This window comes from Cygnus olor, chromosome 3 (assembly GCF_009769625.2).
Source record: "Cygnus olor isolate bCygOlo1 chromosome 3, bCygOlo1.pri.v2, whole genome shotgun sequence".
In the NCBI taxonomy this organism is placed as follows: Eukaryota; Metazoa; Chordata; class Aves; order Anseriformes; family Anatidae; genus Cygnus; species Cygnus olor.
The window spans coordinates 120,917,936-120,936,392 of NC_049171.1; the positions used below are offsets into that span (position 1 = coordinate 120,917,936).

The window sequence follows — 18,457 nt, forward strand, 5'->3', positions numbered from 1 at the left end:
ACTTTTATTTATTTATACACATATCTGTTTTTTTATCACAGGCTTTTATATAGACTGACTAGATCTATCAAAAAAAAAAAACAAAACACAACCCACACCACATTCTGTGGATTGGATTTGAAGAAACAAGTAGTTTTGCTTTGTTTTGATTTGGGGGTAATGGCAATTACTTGTGAATATACATTCCATATCTCTTGGAGGGCAGGTATTTCCATTTCCTCCTTAAAGGCAGCAGCCTGTGCTGAAATAAGCTAGCTTACTAGAGCATATGGTGTTTTTATGCTCTTGAATATGTTCCAAATAAGGAGAATGCTACTGTTTTAATAAGACAGGGTAAATACATAGGTGGGATGTAAAGGATAGAGGAAACATTTAGGGCTTTTAGTAAGAAAAATGCTAGTGTTCCTAAGCCATTAACACACAGAAAGATGAAGGAAGCTGTTAAATAACTGGGCTATTTCAGAGCCTGACCATCATCAGGAAACACTGCAGAGCTTTTCTGTATGAGAAAATCTACCCAACACCAGTGAAACCTCCTGGTAGTTCCCAAATAATAAAACAGACAACCACCATGCACAAGGCTGTTGGAAGCTTCCTTCTGAGAGAGAAGAGCAAGAGATGCCATGAAATCCCAGAGGGAAGTCGCTGTTGCTATTGCTGTTAAGCTGGACCACTCTCATGCAACAGTGTGGGAGAGATTCTTCTTTACAATCACTGAGCAATTGCAAAGTTAAGACTGTAGAATCACAGAATTGTTGGGGTTGACGGATACTTCTGGAAATTATCTAGTCCCCAAACCTCTGTTCAAAGAATGGCCAGCTAGAACAGGATGCTTAGGACCATGTCCATTTGCATCTTTAATACCTCCAAGGATAGAGAATCCAATGCCTCTCTCAGCAGCCTGTTCCAGTGTTTAATCACCTTCATGTAAAAAAAAAAATCTTTTAATGATTTCTTTTATTTTTCTTGTATTTCAAATTGTATGCATTGCCTATTGTCCTTTGAATAGATAAAACTCAGAAGAGTCTGGCTGCACCTTTTTTATGCTCTTCCATCGGGTTTTTATACACACTGATAAGATGCCTCTGAGTCTTCTTCAGGCTGAACAGTCCTAGCTCTCTCATTCTTTCTTTGTGTATCAGATGCTACAGTCCCTTAAATCATCCTTGCAACCCTTCACTAGACGCTCTCCAGTAAGTCCTTATCTTCCTTGTCCTTGGGAGCTGAGAACTGGACCCAGCACAGCAAATGTGTCTCACTAATGCCTCACTAATGCCTCACAAATGTGTCTCACTAATGCTGAGAAGAAAGGACGGATCTAATTCTAATTCTAATTCTAATTCTAATTCTAATTCTAATTCTAATTCTAATTCTAATTCTTCTAATGCAGCCCAGAATGCTGTTGGTGCTCCTTGCCACAAGGGTGCATCGTGGACTTGAACTTGGTGTCCACGGTCTTACTCTGCCAGGCTGCTTTCCAGCTGGTTGGCCCCAGTGCATACTGGTGCATGGGGTTGTTCCTTCCCACATGCAGGACTTTTCATTTCCCTTTGTTGACGTTCGTGAGGTTTCTGCCAGCCCACTTTCCCAGCCTGTTCAGGTACCTCTGAATGGCAACACAACCTTCTGGTGCATCAGCCACTCCTCCCAGTTTTGTATTAGCTGCAAACTTGCTGAGGGTGCCCTTTGCCCCATTGTCCATGTCATTAATGAAGATGATAAGTGGTGCTGACCCTTGGGGTATACCACTAGGCTCTGGCTTCCAGCAGATCATTATGCTGCTGAGCACAACCCTTTGAGCACAGAAGTTCATCTAGTTATCAGTCCACTCCACCATCCATTTATTTAGTCTGTTCTTCCTCTGTTTGTCGATGAGAATCTATGAGAGGCAGTGTCAAAAGCCTCACTGAAGTCAACACAAACACCGTCTGTTGTTCTCCCCTCGTTCAAGTCCACCTCAACCATCTTGCCATAGAAGGCTATCAGTCTGGGTAAATATGATTTTCCCTTCATAAATATCTGTCGACTCCCAGTCACCTTCTTGTCCTTCATATGTTTAGAAATGTTTCCCAGGATTATTTGCTCCATCCCCTTCCCAGGGATCAAGGTCAGGCTGACTAGCATCTAGTTCCTTGGATCTCCCCCCTTCTCTTCTTGAACATAGGAATGACAAAAGGAAGCAATGCTGTAGGAATAAAATCCTTTCCTCTAACAAGTAACTTACCTACTTATCCGCAGCTCATCTATACTTGTTACATTTTTTTTCCTTGATAAGAATGAAAACAAGTGACTGGACAGAAGCAGCCAGCTTTCATGGGGGCACAACAATGTCGCTACTGTTTTGCTCACCCAAAATGTTCATTGTACACTGTGATCACATGGTTAGAAAAAAAGAGCCTTGGAAACAGCCCCACAATTAGCAAAGAGGGTTCTCTTGGTTTTCACTTACAGTTTTTATATTTCTCTTCAAATCCTTGAAAAAGTAGACTTCAGAACAAAACAGCACCCCCTCACACACACCCATACACAGTAATAGTAATTAATTATATTTAAGTATTATTGAGTTGCCACAAAAGGCTAGAATTCAGTCAGGTTCAGTATAGCCTGGTGCCAGCATTAAGAGCTGCAAGGTGTTGTTTATTATTCAGGTAGCCGCCTTGCTGATGTGCCCACACTGAGGTCAGCAGGGGCAGCACACAGATTGCTCGTACATCCTGAGTTTCTTAGGGGCAAGCCTTGGGCTGCTTGCACGAGCAAGGGCTGCTCAACAGGTTCATGGAGATCGCAAGGCTCAGGCCAGCTGGATGTGATTGCAAGTCTGAAGCACTGGGTGATCTCAGCAAATAATTACAATTTAATACTGCTCATTTGTTATTTGGAAGGATCCCAAATTTGTCTTTGTAGCATCTCTTCCAAAAGAGGAACTCCTCAAAGCCATCATGATTCTCCTGTCTTGTATTCTTGTATACAGAGTGAAACAGATTTCTAAAGGGAAAAAAATAAAAAATAAAAAAATCCTTTCCTCTCCAGAATGTTTAATCCAAGAGAACTGTGGTGAAGTCAGTTAAGCTTTTGCTGTAAGTAAAGAGTAAATGCATTTTTATAGACAAGCTGTTATGACAGTAATACCTTTTGTGTAAGCCGTAAAAAAGTAGACTGCATCATTTCAAAGTTAAGCTCTAAAGCAGAGGAGCCTCCTTTAACCTTATTTTTCTAAAAGTCTAAACACTCAGGGCTCTCTTGAACATCATACTCTGTAAAATCTCAATGTATCTCTTGTTTCAGACTGTCTGATTCAGAATCCCTTGTGGCCAAATTGTGTTCCCTGTTATGCTGGCATAAAGCCAGAACTCTGTTACCACATGTTACTGTGCTGAAAGGGAGAGCAGGATCTGTTCTCTTTTTCTTTCCCTTTGTCTGCGTGCTGTGGTGTGCACATGCACATCACAGTGTAGTGTCATGTGTTTGTGCACATCCTGACCTTTCTCAGCCACATGCGGCAAAGTGGCTTCACACCATAACCAGACAAGCAGCTGCTCATAACCAGGAGGAGATTTACGGGATTTCATTCTGAACATGGAGAGTGGTCTCACTGCTAATGGTGCTTGCAGCTGCTGTAGCACCCTTGTGTTTGAGCCTTCCTTATACTGCCCAAGGGCAGGTGGGGGTTTCAGAGCCCATTGTACAGATGGTGCATTTTGATTTGAGGCAAGCAGAGAGCTTTAGATGAGGTGCAGCCTGCAAGCTTGTAGCTGGTTGTGGCACATCGGTATGTTGAAAGCATTGTTCTGCAAAGGCCCAGTCACTGCCTAGTTCTGCCATATATCTCACAGCTGTGACGGTAAGCCCCATGCAGAATCAGGACTTACTGTTGTAAGTGTGCTCCATGAGATAGTGGCTGAGGGGGAAAAATACAGATTGTGATCTAATAGAAAAGATAGGAGAAGTGCCAGAGGCGACCTGTTAAAGGGAGATTAATGGACTTGCTGGAGGTCACACAGTAGGTAAGTGGCAGAACTGCAAATAGACTGTGAATCCCCAGAGACACAGCCTGGTGCTAGGTTGCTAAATTGCAATCATTTTAAGTGCCTGTCCCAGTACTGACTGCTCCTTTCCCCAGACTGTTGTTATCGGATGTTTCGGTGTATTATTCATTTTATTCTTCCTTTAGTATTAGAAGAAAGGAATGGACAACCTTCTTTTGTTTTTTAAGGCTGCATCTGGAAGTATCTGATGACTGTTTTAGAGAAGGAAGTTCCCCTTCTTCTGTTTTCCTAATTGAAATGAAACATCTTACTGTAGGATGTGGGTAGCCCATGAGCGGAGACTGCAGGGCAGTCAGCCCCAGTCTGAACAGAGGGGCTGCCCCATGTGATGCCATGTGGGAAGCCAGCACACTGGGCAGCATTTTGCAAAATCAGTGTCTCAAAACAGACAGGGCAGTGTTCTCTGATGTCATTCTCTCTGCCTCACCTGTGTGCATCAGTTACCAGGAACCAGATCTCTCAGTGTGATCATCAATGTACAATACTGGATTTTCATTCTTCTCCTTCCAGTGCTGACTGGAGTCAGTCCAAACCCAAGAAACAGAATACTCCATCTCATGCTTCTCCACGAAATTGTTAGTGTTTATTAGGAGACGAGAAGATCCTCCCGTGCCTTCGCCTTCAACTCAGGTGTCAGTACAACAGTTCTAGAACTGGACCGGGCCTCTGGCCTCTTTCCACCAAAGGGCAGATCTGGACAGTCTCAAACAGCTTCCACATCAGATCCCTTCTGTTTCTTTGATGTCTAGTCTCTAATCCATCAATATATTTATATTTTAAAGAGTCCTAGTTTTTTCTGGACACGCACTGATGTCCAGGCAATAATTCTGCCTTCCCTGTGTGCTTCCCACTGGAGCTTCCATCTCTGCTACTTGGAGGTCACTTGGCCACCCTCCTGCTGCAGCTCTGACCTGATGTTATCTACTGTAGCTCATCTAGCATGCCAGCAGGGCTTTTGGAGAAAAAGCAGCATTCCTCTAGATCTAGACAGACCTTTGAAAAAGTTCACTTTCTCATCTCTTCCAGCTCTGAGTCCTGGACGTGTTGCTGAGTCTGTAATCCTGTGGAGGAACATTTGCTCTGTGTCTTCTATCCAATTGCTTTCCTCTGGATTTTTTTTTGGATGCAAAGCCATTAAACAGACACAAGCCAGGAGTATTTTAGGGAGTGGGAATTTTAGCTTAAGGATAAACAGCCAGGTTCATTTGCTCACATCTGCATTTGTGAGTATGCTCATATGTCTATACATAAAAAGAGGAGGAGTAATCCCAGTGTGAGCCTTGTTAGAAAGCAGAGAATCCAGAGGTAAGTGGACACTTGAGAGAAACACATTGAGCAAGTAAGCGAACTTTACTGGTTTGCTACTCGCTGACCAGTTTGCTATTCATTGTTTTAATTCCAGGGCACGGTGATGAATCATAGGAAATTAAGACCAAGCTGGCCTTCACCTCTTCACAGCAAATATCTGTGTATCCGTTCCCTGCCCCATTCTTGCCCAGTTATCTGCATATAGACCACGTTGAATCCTTGGAGAAAGGAGGGAGGATAGGTTCAATGTCTCTGTCAGTCATCGGGGCAACCACTAACATGGTGACGCTCAGTATGAGCAGGGGTCCCTGCTTCCCCCCAGCATTACCCTGCACTGCAGTGCATGTTACTCCTCCTCCCCCTGTGCTGGGGTGCCATGTGCACACCTGACTGCAATGCCAGGCTCTTTCTAGCTTTCACAGTAGCCTCTGCAACGTGATGGTACCACTCCAGCAGCAGTATGCAGCTCAGCAGGTATTAATGGATTAATTTATTGTCAGATCCCAAAAGCCTGTAGATGGGCATAGCACCATGTGCAGACTGAGGCTTGTAACTAATCTCTCCAACTTCCTCTAATAGTTTTCATGTATTGAATCCCATTGCTCCCCAGACAGGGAGTCTAGGATGATGATACTGTATCAGAGCAAAAGTATCTGATCCCTTACAAAGCTCCTAACAACAGAGGAATTTCCTCTGACTGTAACTCATGCATTTCTTGCTTAATATATTGAGTGTCTATGTGCAGTACTCAGTGTCGCATACTCCAGGGTGTATACCCTCTGCAAAGTGAATTGTGTGATACAGAGCAAAGCAAAAATGCTTTCTCAGGTGTCTCAGAAGAGCTCCAGGAAGGAAACACCATTTAAACACAAAGGAATGCAGCACCTGTCTGAAGTTCAAGTTTGCGAAGTTCCAGTTTTGTCTTATGGCAAGATGTGAGGAATGCAGGATTTTACACTGAATTTCCACTGTCAGGCAAGGACACTGCAGGAAAAGGATCCTCAAACAGATTTAGGACTTGTGTTTTTTGCAGCTGAGGTACTGGAAACGTAGTAGAGTCCTTTTAATATTCCTGAATGAGGTAATCTCTCTCATATTTGGACCCTGGAGCAAAACCATTTTGGATTTTGGCACTAGTTCCTTGTTTTCCCTTCAGCAATTGCCAGGAACTGAATGGAAACTGAAGAATGGAATTACATTGATTTTATTTCCATTGTTTCTCCTCCACTGTTTAGCTTCAGCCTCAGTTCCTTGTTGCCTACAAATGCTGTTTGGGAATGGCTGGAATTGGTGGCAATGTCTTCATGTTTGCTACAGAAGAGATAGCCTCCATTTAAATTCAAACGGAGTAGGTTTTGAACTTGCAAGCCTTCTGTGTGTGATCAGTCAAAACAGAGAGTTCTTCTGGTCTGCTTTAGCTGCTAGATACAAGCCAAACCTCAAAGGAGAGTTTGGGAATGTTGATTTTTCCTGCTTGCAGTACAAGCAAATGCTTCACTGGAAGACAGTTCTCTCCTGGGGAAGAAACATTTCCTATTTTTAAACAGAGAATTGAGCCTTCTCTTCCATAATTAAGAAGATTCCATCTGAGGCCATTTTTCTGCTCTTTGCAAAAACCTGAAATTAAGTCGTTTTGTACTTACTGTGAGTTTTGAAAGTTTTGCTAGCCTTGTTTTTCCTGAGCTCACACATTGTCATGTACCCTGAGAAAAGCTATCCCACTGCCTCTTGCAGGAAATACTACTTGTCTCATGAGAAGGCTGCTTGATTGATTTGTAGCCTAATTTGACAGATCAAGGAAATATTTTTCTTAAGCTTTTGTACCAGATTTCAGGGTCTCTGAGCTCACAGTTAAAAGGTTGCACTGATAATCAGTGACATGGGAATAGTTCATCAGTTAAAATGGTATTTTCAGAGCTGTAGGCTTATGGGAGGTTTGTAAAACAGGAGCAGGTACTCCAACGTCAATCACAGAAAAAGAAGAGACCCTTTAGGCAAACATAGAACTAAAATGAGAGAAAGAAGAAATAAGTGAACAGTGGCCATTCAGCCTAATTTGGATTTAACTATCTCAAAACCACTAAGCAATACAGTATAAAGCAGTTCATAGTTCCGTTTGGTTTCTTTTTGAAATGGATAGATGGGCATTAGATTAGAAAATGGTGAGAGGCTACCAGAGCTGGAGAGGGAGTTAAAAAAGCAGCACACTTACTTGTTTGACTTTTGTGATTGCAGCTCTTGCTGTGGACAGATGGCATTAATGTAGGCCTAAACAGAAGGGGATTGCAGGAAAACCTTTAGCATGTCATCAGGTAGGAGAAAACAGTTGGAAGCTGTTATACCTGCCTTCTTGCTCTGATGAGCCACCCCAGCTATGCACCAATTAGTGCAATACTTTCCAGAGTCACAGCAGACTTTGAGCAAATCTGAACCTGGCTCATTTGAAAGTGTATGCTCTCTTTTTTGGCATTAGATGAGTAACAACAGTGTATGTTGAAATTAAATACTGTTTTTCTTAGAATTTGAGGCTTTCCATTATTTTTCCATTTCCCGAGCTAGCCTATGCCTAGCCAACAGCTTTGGCAGAGGTCCTTTAGTTATTCTTCATGCAAGAATTAAATACCTCAACGCCCAGTAGCAGATTTGATAGAAGGGAATATGTGCTTGTACCCTGAACAGTGTGGGCTATTTGGTCAAGCCTTTCTCCCTCAGCTATGGTAAGTGGGGACTGCTCTAAAGTGAGGACATACTTCTGTCACCTGTGTGTCAGGGAAGCCGGTGCTGGCAGAGTGGAGAGCTGACACTGGAAATCCCTCAAACTACCAGTGCAAGACTTACTAGAGAATATCTCCAAATTCTCTGGCTGCAGCCCTCAAAAAACTTGGCAGTGAGTTTCAGCTGGCTCCCAGAAGATCTTTATTTGTTGGAATTAGTATATTTAGCAAAAAACATCCCTCAAAGACCAGACTATCATTCCATGTTGGACCTGATCAGACCCAGACAGCTTTCGTTCTCTCCTCTGTATGTGCTATAAAGTCTGCAAGAATCTCAAAGAACCATATTGCTCCAAGAAACCTTTGCAGCAACAGACTTAAACAGGAATTGTATCTACTTTGAGGGAAGTTTCGTACTTTGAGGGAGGTTTGGGGTTGGAATTAGATGATCTTTAAGGTCCCTTCCAACCCAAACCATTCTATGATTCTAACCATTCTATGATACTGGTGTGAATCAGCTTGCTCCAGGGCTGCCTTAAATAAGCAAGAGCCCCTGGGCACAGGGCCTGAATTGTGCCATTCTCCACATGTGCAAAAGTCCAGTGAGGTCAGACCTACTGCATGTGCCAGAAGAGCAGTGAACCATATGCTGTTGGATTCTCTGCACACACCATGCAGAGGTGCTCTGCACACAGGTGGCAAGCCAGATTAATTGGACATTTGTGTGTTCAGAAAGTGACACTGCACCGTATGTGTACTGCAAGTCCAGCGCATCTGGAGTTGCACCCAGTGCCCATCCATGGATACCATCTCACAGCCCTCCCAGGGCAAATCTGCTGCGAGGACGGGCCCTTATATCAATGTCAGTTTGCTCCAGCTATCTTTCTGCTGTTTTTCATTCATTTTTCATTGCTTTATAACCTGTATCACCTGCTGTCTGTCTTCTTCCGTCCCCTTTCTGCCTGTTCCATGGCATAGCAGGGAGATGCCATGTGTGCACCACCCCCTGAGCCACTGCGGAAGCAACTGGAATTCTGCACAGCTTTTGTCACCCTGTGAGCTCACCAACAAGGTTTTGTACCCAAAGAGTTGCACTTTTTCTTCCAGAAAGTACAGCTGTGATATGTATCTACTTCAGCCAAATGAATTTCTTGTCAAAGTGCATTCCACAGCTAGCATTTTTCCCCCCAAGGAAACCACCCTCTACTATGTATGTGGAAGGGTTTTAATCCTGCTGTCCAGTGGCAGAGTGAGGTAATCTGAAAAAAGGCAATGATCTTAATAAATTGTCTGACTTTTGCCCTTCAGAAAGTGAAAACTGCATTAGAAAACACCCTTTCATTCGTCACAGGAAATCCTTTATTTCTGTAGGACTAGGCAAACCTCATAAATTGTTGTTGTAATTTACGTTAATTAATAGCTAATACTTTTGGCCAACAGTGAGAGCTGGGCTTGATCCCAGGCCAGGAGTATTGCTAGTTAACTAAAGCTGGAGCTGAAAACTGTTAACCTGCAGTAAAACTGAAGTCTTGCAGTGCAATTCCACAAGGGGAAATTGGTGCTCATGCTGCTGATGGGGTCACTGCATTTGCTTTGCCTTCACGGTGTCTAGCAGCATGACACGTGTTACTGGTACATTCATAAACCTGTCGTACATAATTAGCATATACTCTCTAATTTTGAATAATCCTTAACAGCAACTCCTATTCCTGTGAAAGACCTCCAAAGAAGGGCCTTACAGATAGCCCAAAGAAAGCAGCCCTAAACATCTTTGGAAGCACTGTCTTCAGCAAACTGTAGACACAGGACTTACTAACTGTTTGTCTTTCCAAATGCCTGTTCTTTTTATGGAGGATAGTGATGTAATTGAGAAGTGGTGTCTGCACTTCAGGTTGAATTCAGACATTTTTTATTCTAAAATAATCCCAGCTGCTTCATTTGCTTCCTTTTCCTGTAGATTCCTTTCCGACTGATGTATTGCATACTGACAGTTTTTACAGCTATTGGCCCTGGTCAAACTAAATTTCTGACCAAAATCCAGACAGGAATTTATTGTAAAATAGCATCTGTCTTTCCTGGCCAGCTGCTGTTCATTTGGGGTAGGGGGGAGCTGGGTTTAAATTTTTCTTTTAGTTATACAAAGTGAATTTAATTGATGTCTTTGGGTTTTGTTTTGTTTTTTGCACTTTAGAATAGCTAAAATGGAAATTCAGGTTAGGTGTCCTGTATGGACCATTCATATTAGTGGAAGCAGGAGAAAAGGAGTGGATGCATGGGAGTGGATGAAGTGCAGGCAGCAGATACGTCTGGGGCTCTGGGGCTCCTTAGTGTTAAAGGATTTATACTATAGAGTATCAAACAAAAAGGTCTTCTGGGTCAGAATGTGATGTATGTCTCATCTCAAGAACAGCTCTTATTTCAGCAAAACTTTGGGTTTTGCTTGGAACTGGTAATAGAAGCTGCAAGTAGAAGTTGCCTTAGAGACTTCTTCCATAGCTACAAAAATAGGCTTCTTCCTGTCTGCCACATACAGCCTGCAATTTACATTATCAGTAGGATCATTACATTTTTCACCTTCAGTTAGGTAGTTAGTGGCAAAATTGTCCTTCATGCTTTGAAGCCATCCAAATCTTTGATTTCTTTGGACAGTCAGTCTAGTGAGAATATTGTATGTATGTTACATGTAATGACCACGTGAATGTAATGGTCCCTCTGAGCATACATATGCTTATAGCTTATGACTTGAAGATGCACTGCAATACCTTTAATAACAAATGGTCTTCATGGCAGTGGCTATTTATATGATGGCAAAAATCAGTGAAGCAAAATGTTCTATTTGTTTAAGCCAGTATTTTAATGTGCGAAAAAATAACAGCAAATCTAAGCCAGCAACATATCTCTGCAAGTTGGTGGGATTCTTGGGAGTACAAATGTCCTAACAATTCCAGTGTATAGTGGCTGTACAGGATAGATCCATGTTTATCATGGTGTATTAGAAGTACAGCAATGCTTCATCATGCTGAATCTCAAGCACGTAGAGGTAAAGAGGGAAGTCCTCCCAGAACTGCCTTTTTGCAGCATGCTTGCCCCGTCTCCAGTATGGACCTTCAGGAGGAGCCTGGGTGTATGGAGTTCATTGCAGGCACAGGTTTGCAAAATGTCAGAACCGATAATCCTTTCCTTGACTCTGGAAGTCAGATTCTCCCCTCAGTTGCACTTGGGGAATGAAGCTAAATAATTACTTAGGATTTGGAAGTAATATTTAGCTCACTGGGTGAACAGTTTCTCCTGACTGTGAGGCAAAATGATATGAGCGCCTTAGCAGTCTTGCACAGTGTCATTCAGGAAATTGTAGCGCTGCTTATCATTACATTAGCAAATGACTGCGGTAGCAGTCTGACTGAAAGGATGCCAGCACTGAGAAGTGCCCAGTAATACACTGTGTACTCTTATTCTCCGTGTTGACTCATTCCTGAAACTGTTTTAGTCCAATAAACAATTCAAACTAGAATTTTATGCTACAATGTTATTTTCTCAAAACAGTTTCAGGAATGAGACAGAAATCCATCTGTTAGGAAGAAAAACGTGTTGTTTGAGGTGGATGAACTTTCATTCTCGGAACTCTTTTCTCGTCTGCAGATCATTTGCAGGAAGAGACTGAGGCTTTTGCTTTTTCTTATACACAGATATAGAACAAGATGAGCAATTAAGAATTGGCCACCAGCCTGTTTAAGGAAGATCTCTGCGCTTAGCTTTGTTGATCGACCTCAGCCACAGAGTGGTTTGACTGAAAATATACCGGCACTAAACTTTGAGAACTCCTAGACAAACAATAGCAATGTTCTTATCTAAAACACCTTAAGAAAATAACTCATACACCATTTCTAGCTAAGACTGATCTCTAGCCAGGAAACTTAAGTGAACAGAAATGGTCTATTGGAATCAGTTATGGTAACTGTCAGTTGAAACTCAGCTTCACATGTGGCTTTGTTGCATGGAATGAGCGGGGAGAAGCACATCGGGCTGCATTACCTGACAACAGCCTCAAGATAATGGTTGATACTTGGTGGTCTGCAAGTTTAAAATTCAGCCAGCCACGCCGCCCAGCCGGCAGCACACAGCCTCCCTGCTGCCTGCTGGAGAAGGTGGCCCTCCCTAGGAGGCGGCCGCTGCAGCAGTGCCCTGAGAGACTTCCCTGGGAGCTCCCTTGAGGAGGCTGCCAGCGATACTACTCGAGATAATAACAGGAATGCCCAGAGGGATGGAGGTTGAGCTTCAAAGAGAAGAAAGGGAAATGGAGGAGAAACATGATCCTAGATGGGGAATGGGGTAGGAGAGGTGGCATTACTCCCTGTAGCTTTAATTCATAGTTGTAGGTTTGCGTCATGTAAAGTCACGCGTTTAAACATATCTAGGGCTTAAAGATGCAGGTGAGTGCCTTAGTTTAGAATGCACACCTTAAAAATAGCAGGTAAATAGCTCCACAGCTTTGAGGACCTGATCTCTCTGCCTTAATTGCCTCAGCACTAAGTAACCTTTGGCCTGTGGCTTTGTGCCACAGTGCATCAGCATTGATGATCTTCAGCAGCTGAGGTTCAGGCCTTGAGGTGGCTGACTTGCATCCTTCACCAAGGTGAGAGTGGGGAAGAAATTAAATGTTTGTGCGTGACCTTGCTTGTTTCCCCCACTGTGAAGCACTAATTGATGACGGAATGAAAAAATTCCTTTCCCCCACTTGTTCTTACATGACTTAAATAGGAGTTAATTGGCAAAAAGACTATTTATTTCTGTGATGTAACAGTATGAGGGAGACAAAGTGTGTGTGGCAGTGGAACAGTTTGAAATGCTACCAGGTCCTAATCACGCTGCTCTTTAGTAATATTTTCTTCTTTGGCAATAGAGAGTAGGCAAAAAAAATCTGTGATGTAATGGTCTGACTTAGCTTTAACAGCTTGTTTAGCAGTGTTTAGCAATTCAGCAATTTAGGATTACAGAATCATCAGCAGAGAGAAATATTGTTGCTTGAAATTGTGACATAGTTTTATAAACTTCCTTCTCTTCCAGATTCGGTTAAACAGCAGAGGACTTATCTATTCTGTTGGTCTCTTGCTGGCATCTGTTTTTGTCACAGTATGTATATAGTCTTTTGTTCTTCATTTCCAAAAGAGTGATTTTATAGACATTTCCTTCACTTGTTCTTTTCTCACCTCTAGGTGCAATAGCAATTTCAAGTCTGTTGTTAAGGGATAGGAATGGTCACTCCTATTGTAAACTTTCCAAGACCTTAGTCTGGCTCTTGGCAGAAGCTATTGCTGTCACAAGATGGCTCTTACATTTGCGTACTTTCCATAGGATAACCCCTGGGTGGTCCACTAGTAATCACTAATCATTTTTCATGATAGTGTTGAAGCAGATCCTTCGATGTATAACAAGATCCATTTTCCTGTTGAACAGCTACACAAAATATTGTATGGTTTGCTCTGGCCCTGTGTAAAAACTTTCAGAGATACAACACAGGCCAGAACAAATATTGCCTGGATGTGACAACGTTTATTGAAATTGGTGGCTTACGTTCCCTGACCTGTCCAAGTCCAGCATAGAAGTAGACTAGAACAGATAAAGAGGATTAGCAGACCCTTGTGACATCTTCCAACTCCTAAGACCAGCTGCTATAGGGGAGCAGCCCTTCATATTGCACATCAGCACAATTCTCATGTACACAAGACTTGAACTACAAGAGGTTTGTGTTGTAGCAAACCAAGCAAATTCAGGCACAGCCTTAGCCTGTTCAGCTCTAGATTGAGATGCAGAGAGGCACTTGAAGTATTTCAAATGAGGAGAAGGGAATATAGCACTTGAAGGCACTTCTGTTGAATTAAATGGGATTGTTCTTGCCAAAGTGAAATTCATTGTAGAAACGTAAGGCCATTGGGCCAGCAATCAATGTGGTGCAAGTCAGTGTGGCTCCAGTGACTGCGGGGGAGCTACTCAGATTTTCTTCAGCTTACTTGTTGCAGTACTTACATTGTGATTGCTTCCAGTTGATCATGTTCAGTGTGGGGACAGTCATTTTCATGCTCCTGTAATTGAGAAAGGGATTTACCACTTTATTCAAAATTATCCTGCTGTGGTGGCTTACTCTGTGTTTATTTTAGGTTTTTGGCGTCCACATGAACAAATGGAAACTGGATAAGAAGCTAGGGTGTGTGTGCCTTTCCCTTTATGGCATCTTCCTGTGTTTCTCCATCATGACAGAATTCAATGTTTTCACTTTTGTGAACTTGCCAATGTGCAGAGATCACTAATGCAGGTGGCAGACTCAGGAGGAACTTCCTTCTTACCTGTGCAATACAAACCACGGCTGGCATCTCCTGAATGCGGTGCACCTCCAAGTCGTGAAGTATATCCTGTTCACTGTTCATAGGACCTGTAGCCCCATCTCGGTTTACCCTCTCCCTGACCCCCACAACCTGGAAGAATCCTGCATCGATGTGAAGATTATTTTTTCAACGTTCATGTAATTTCCTAGCTCAGTTTTTGAACAGTGACTGGGACTCTAGGTGAACTGGCTGCTAACTGGCATCAAGCCAGGCAAAACTGGTCTGCTACAATTCCTTTTTAAGTTATTTGATGGAAGACTAATCTAATTTATGACTTAAGACTATTGCTACAATGCTGAAGAGGGTACATTGTACAGGGGCTGATTTTCAAGGAGAATTCTGGGATTTTTTGGTTGCTTTTTTTTCCCTTTTTCTTTTTTTTTGTTGTTGTTGCTTGTTTGGTTGTGGTTTTTTATTGTCTGAGATCAACGTCCTCTCTTTCAGCTTCTCCTTCTGAGCTCTGGGTCTCCTGTAACAGTCCAAAAGTCACAGTGCAGTGTAATATGGGAATTTAATTCAAGGTACTCAGCATATGAGTGGACTTACTGTTTATTAAAAGAAGATTGTCAAGGCAACAGACAGACTCTTTACCATAAATAATGAATCCTGTACAGGTGTGATGAGGAATGTGAGGTAAATGTGGATTCAAAGGATAAACACTGCTACCATTTTACTATTAATGTTGGTGTTTTATTAATAGCGTGTTTATGGTATTTCCAAGCAATAGTTTGATTGCCAGCCCAGGAGGGCTACCAAGGAGGCATCCTGTTTTTTAGTGATCTACACCTGGACATGGAAGGTCAGAACTTTATTTGCTTCATCAGATTTCTTGTAGTTTAGGGGGGATTCTATAGTTTGTCTTATGTGTTCTGAGAAGGACATAAGTATGTGTCAAAACTTTTCTAAATGAGTTACAGACACTGGTTTCTTTAAAAGGAAAGAGGCATATTTTGCACAGACATAGTTACTGAAGTCATAATTTGCCACTCTTTAAAGAATACACTGGACCTGGCCAGATATTTGTCTTTTTTTGTAAACAGTTGAACTTATCTGATAACAAATCATGTGGATTCATCACATCTCCTTTGGGAGGGAGAAAGACGGAAAGAGAAATGGCACTTTTAAAATGTGGAATATCTCCAATGCAGACTCGCTTACAGATCTTAAGTTATTGTGGAAATTTAACTATTCATTGTTCCAGTATCCTTGCTAAATTTTGTACAATTAATACGCAGGCAGATTCCACCCCATCAGAAATGCTATCACAACTACATTCGTATGTATTGATACTGTGGATTCTTTCCAGTGCTGGCTGTTGTATTTACTTTAAGCACTGATCACTTCTGATTAATTTGGTATGTTTTTCTTCTTTCTTGTATACATTCTACTACGAAGTGTGTTAAGATAGTACCAGCTAGGTGAATGTTTTTGTCTATGGTACAAACAGTGGCAAATATTGGTAGTGAAAGTACAGCAAACCCTAGGTCTCAGAAAAAAAAAAAAGGCAAAAAAAGCACCACTACCAACAACAAAAATACCTAAACCATAGCAGGAAAGAACCCTCCAACTAAAAAAAAAAAATCCTATTTACAGACATCCAATTTGCAATTCATTTGCATTTTTGGACGTGTTTATTTTGGCATACTTTTCTTTGGACAAAATGATGTAAATCAAAATATTTACACCCTGTGGTTTCCATTCAGCTCTGCACCCTATTTTCTTTCTTTGTTACACTAAATGTGTGGAGGCTTTGGCAGCCATTGCACTGTGCATGTTGGGGAAATCCATCGGAAAAAGCCATGCCCTGCTGGCCTTGGTGAATAAAGCGTGCTTGTGGATCCCTGGCAAGAAGAAGGAAGGGCCCAGGGACAGAGAACAGAGAGTCAATGACAAATCTGCGTCGTCATTTTTCATTCTGGAAAGCAGTTGTCTTGCTACCTGTTGAGCTATGCAGCCTGTTGTTGAAGCAGCCTTCTCCTAACTGTGCCCACGTTAGGAAGCCCATTGTACCTTCTTGTTGCTTTTTGTTGTTGTTGTTTCTTTCTTTCTTTGTTAATGAGATTAATAATAACCACTAAAATGCCTAAAATACTTCCTTAAATCAAACAATGTTAGCAGCAATGTGGCACATTTCAATAAAATCCACCCCACAGACACACAGCTATACTCTTTGTAGCAAGATGCAGTCACTCCAAAGCAGTGTTTCATTGCTGGCAGAAGGGACAGATTTGGGGAAGGAAAAAACAAAAAAAAGAACAAAGAACAAAGTCGCACATCCAGGGCCTATTATTACTTCTATTTTGAATATTTATACTGCTGCTCCAATGGAGCCAGTTGGATCTATTTCTACGAAATAGCTGTTACCTATCCCATGGCACAAAAACTGCATGACTATTTTTTTAGGAACCTTTCTTATTGGTGTGCATTAAATACTGTAGTATATTGTAGCTATGCATTGTATGTGAAACCTGATATAGCTTGTTCTGAAATGTGTGTGTTGTGCAAGAATATTCTGCAAATTGTTTGTTCTAAGCAGAAGCAAAAGGTACGTTGAACTGCCATTATCTGTGCCATGTATGACTTGATAAGCACTTCCTGTGTTGACAGTTTCAGTGAGTTGTGCTTGTGATTTGCAACCAAATCAACCAGTGCACACCTGGTTTGGAACAGAATAGACCAACTGAATGTTTTGTCTCCCAAAATGAGAGCCTGTCAAGTTTGTTAGCATAATCAAAGGTTATAGAAAAGTCCCCACAGCAACAACCTAAGCAATTTTTAGCATCCTTCCTGTGTGACATCTCCAGAACTTGGACAGGTATATGCAAGTACAGAACGTGCTAATAGCTTTACCTTGCAGAGCTGAGGGGTTCTTTTCCTTCGGGCATTCAGTTCTGAGAGTTGCAGGCTGTGCGTGAGGGCGGCTGGGCCTTGTCTGCTGGTGCGAGGGCCACGGCGCCCAGTGCTGCCTGGGGCATGGTGCCCCGCTGCTCACAGTGTCCCACTGCTCATGGTGCCTCTGCTCCCACCTGCAGGAGGCCAGGGGGTCAGAGTTGGGCTGGGCTCAGGATGTGACTGTGACTCATTTGGGTTTTTGCTGTTCTGAAAGCAAGGGTCACCTTCACATTTGGGGCTGCTCTGGTCTTGGGACCAGTCGAGTGTTGTTGTTTCCATTCCTGGCAGTTTCGGACAATCCTTAATGAGCATTTCAAAGGGGGATGAAAGAGCTTTTTCCTCAGTGGAGAGCGCTTCACTGCAGCTCTTGCTCTGACCTGATTTTGTCTTGATCGGTGTTAAATATGTTGTCCCTGGCTACCAGCAGCTCTGCTCGGCATGCAAGTAGCCTTCCTTCAACACCATTTCAAAGGTGGAGTGAAATGACATGAGGAGGTCTTAAGTCATGCTGCAAAAACTGCTTTTGTCCCTATCACAGCTGAATTTTATTTTATTTTGTTTTTCATTTTTTTGGATGTACTGCACTTTTTGGTAGATTGTTTCTGCTGTAGGGACACCAATCTGAAATGTGTGCACGAGAAGAGATTTTCACTCATGTAATTTGTCGGTTTTTTTTTTCCTCTATGTTTCTACTTCCTGCCTTGTTTTTAGCTTTTTGTCTTTAGCTGTGTCATTGAAATTAATTAGCATGCTTTGGATTTGCGATGTCTGTGCCTGTGAAAACGAATGCTCATTCTGAACTTTCAGATGTATGACTGGCTTTTTTTTTCCTTGATGAAACAGATCGGGAAGAACAGCAATCTAGTTTTAGAAACACTACATTCAATGTAGGTGGAGCAACCTGAGGGTAACATTTAATATCCTGCTGACAGAACAGTATTTTTATATGACTTTTCCAAATAACCACATTAATACTTGTAAAATAAAATGTAAATTTAATATTGTTGGATAACTTTTTAGAAAACCATAACTTTCTGCTGATTGACAAATGTTTCTTATATCAGGATTTTTGAAAGCCCTAATCCTTTCAAAATAATCTCACAGAGATGCAATAGTG

At 42.1% G+C, this 18,457-nt stretch overlaps 1 protein-coding gene across 6 annotated transcripts in view; it reads left to right on the forward strand.

Annotated features, from left to right (window-relative positions):
* LOC121067368 (sodium/potassium/calcium exchanger 3-like) overlaps positions 1 to 18,457 on the forward strand; it is a 278,371-nt gene that overhangs the window by 160,498 nt on the left and 99,416 nt on the right. Inside the window, exons 16-17 of one of the 6 annotated variants that reach the window (XM_040551782.1) lie at positions 13,133 to 13,198; positions 14,224 to 15,019. The exons of the other annotated variants lie outside the window; for them this stretch is intronic. Coding sequence (XP_040407716.1) covers positions 13,133 to 13,198; positions 14,224 to 14,373 — 216 coding nt within the window. The 3' untranslated portion in view covers positions 14,374 to 15,019. Of the gene's footprint in view, positions 1 to 13,132; positions 13,199 to 14,223; positions 15,020 to 18,457 lie in introns of those variants that run through there. 6 annotated transcript variants of the gene reach the window in all.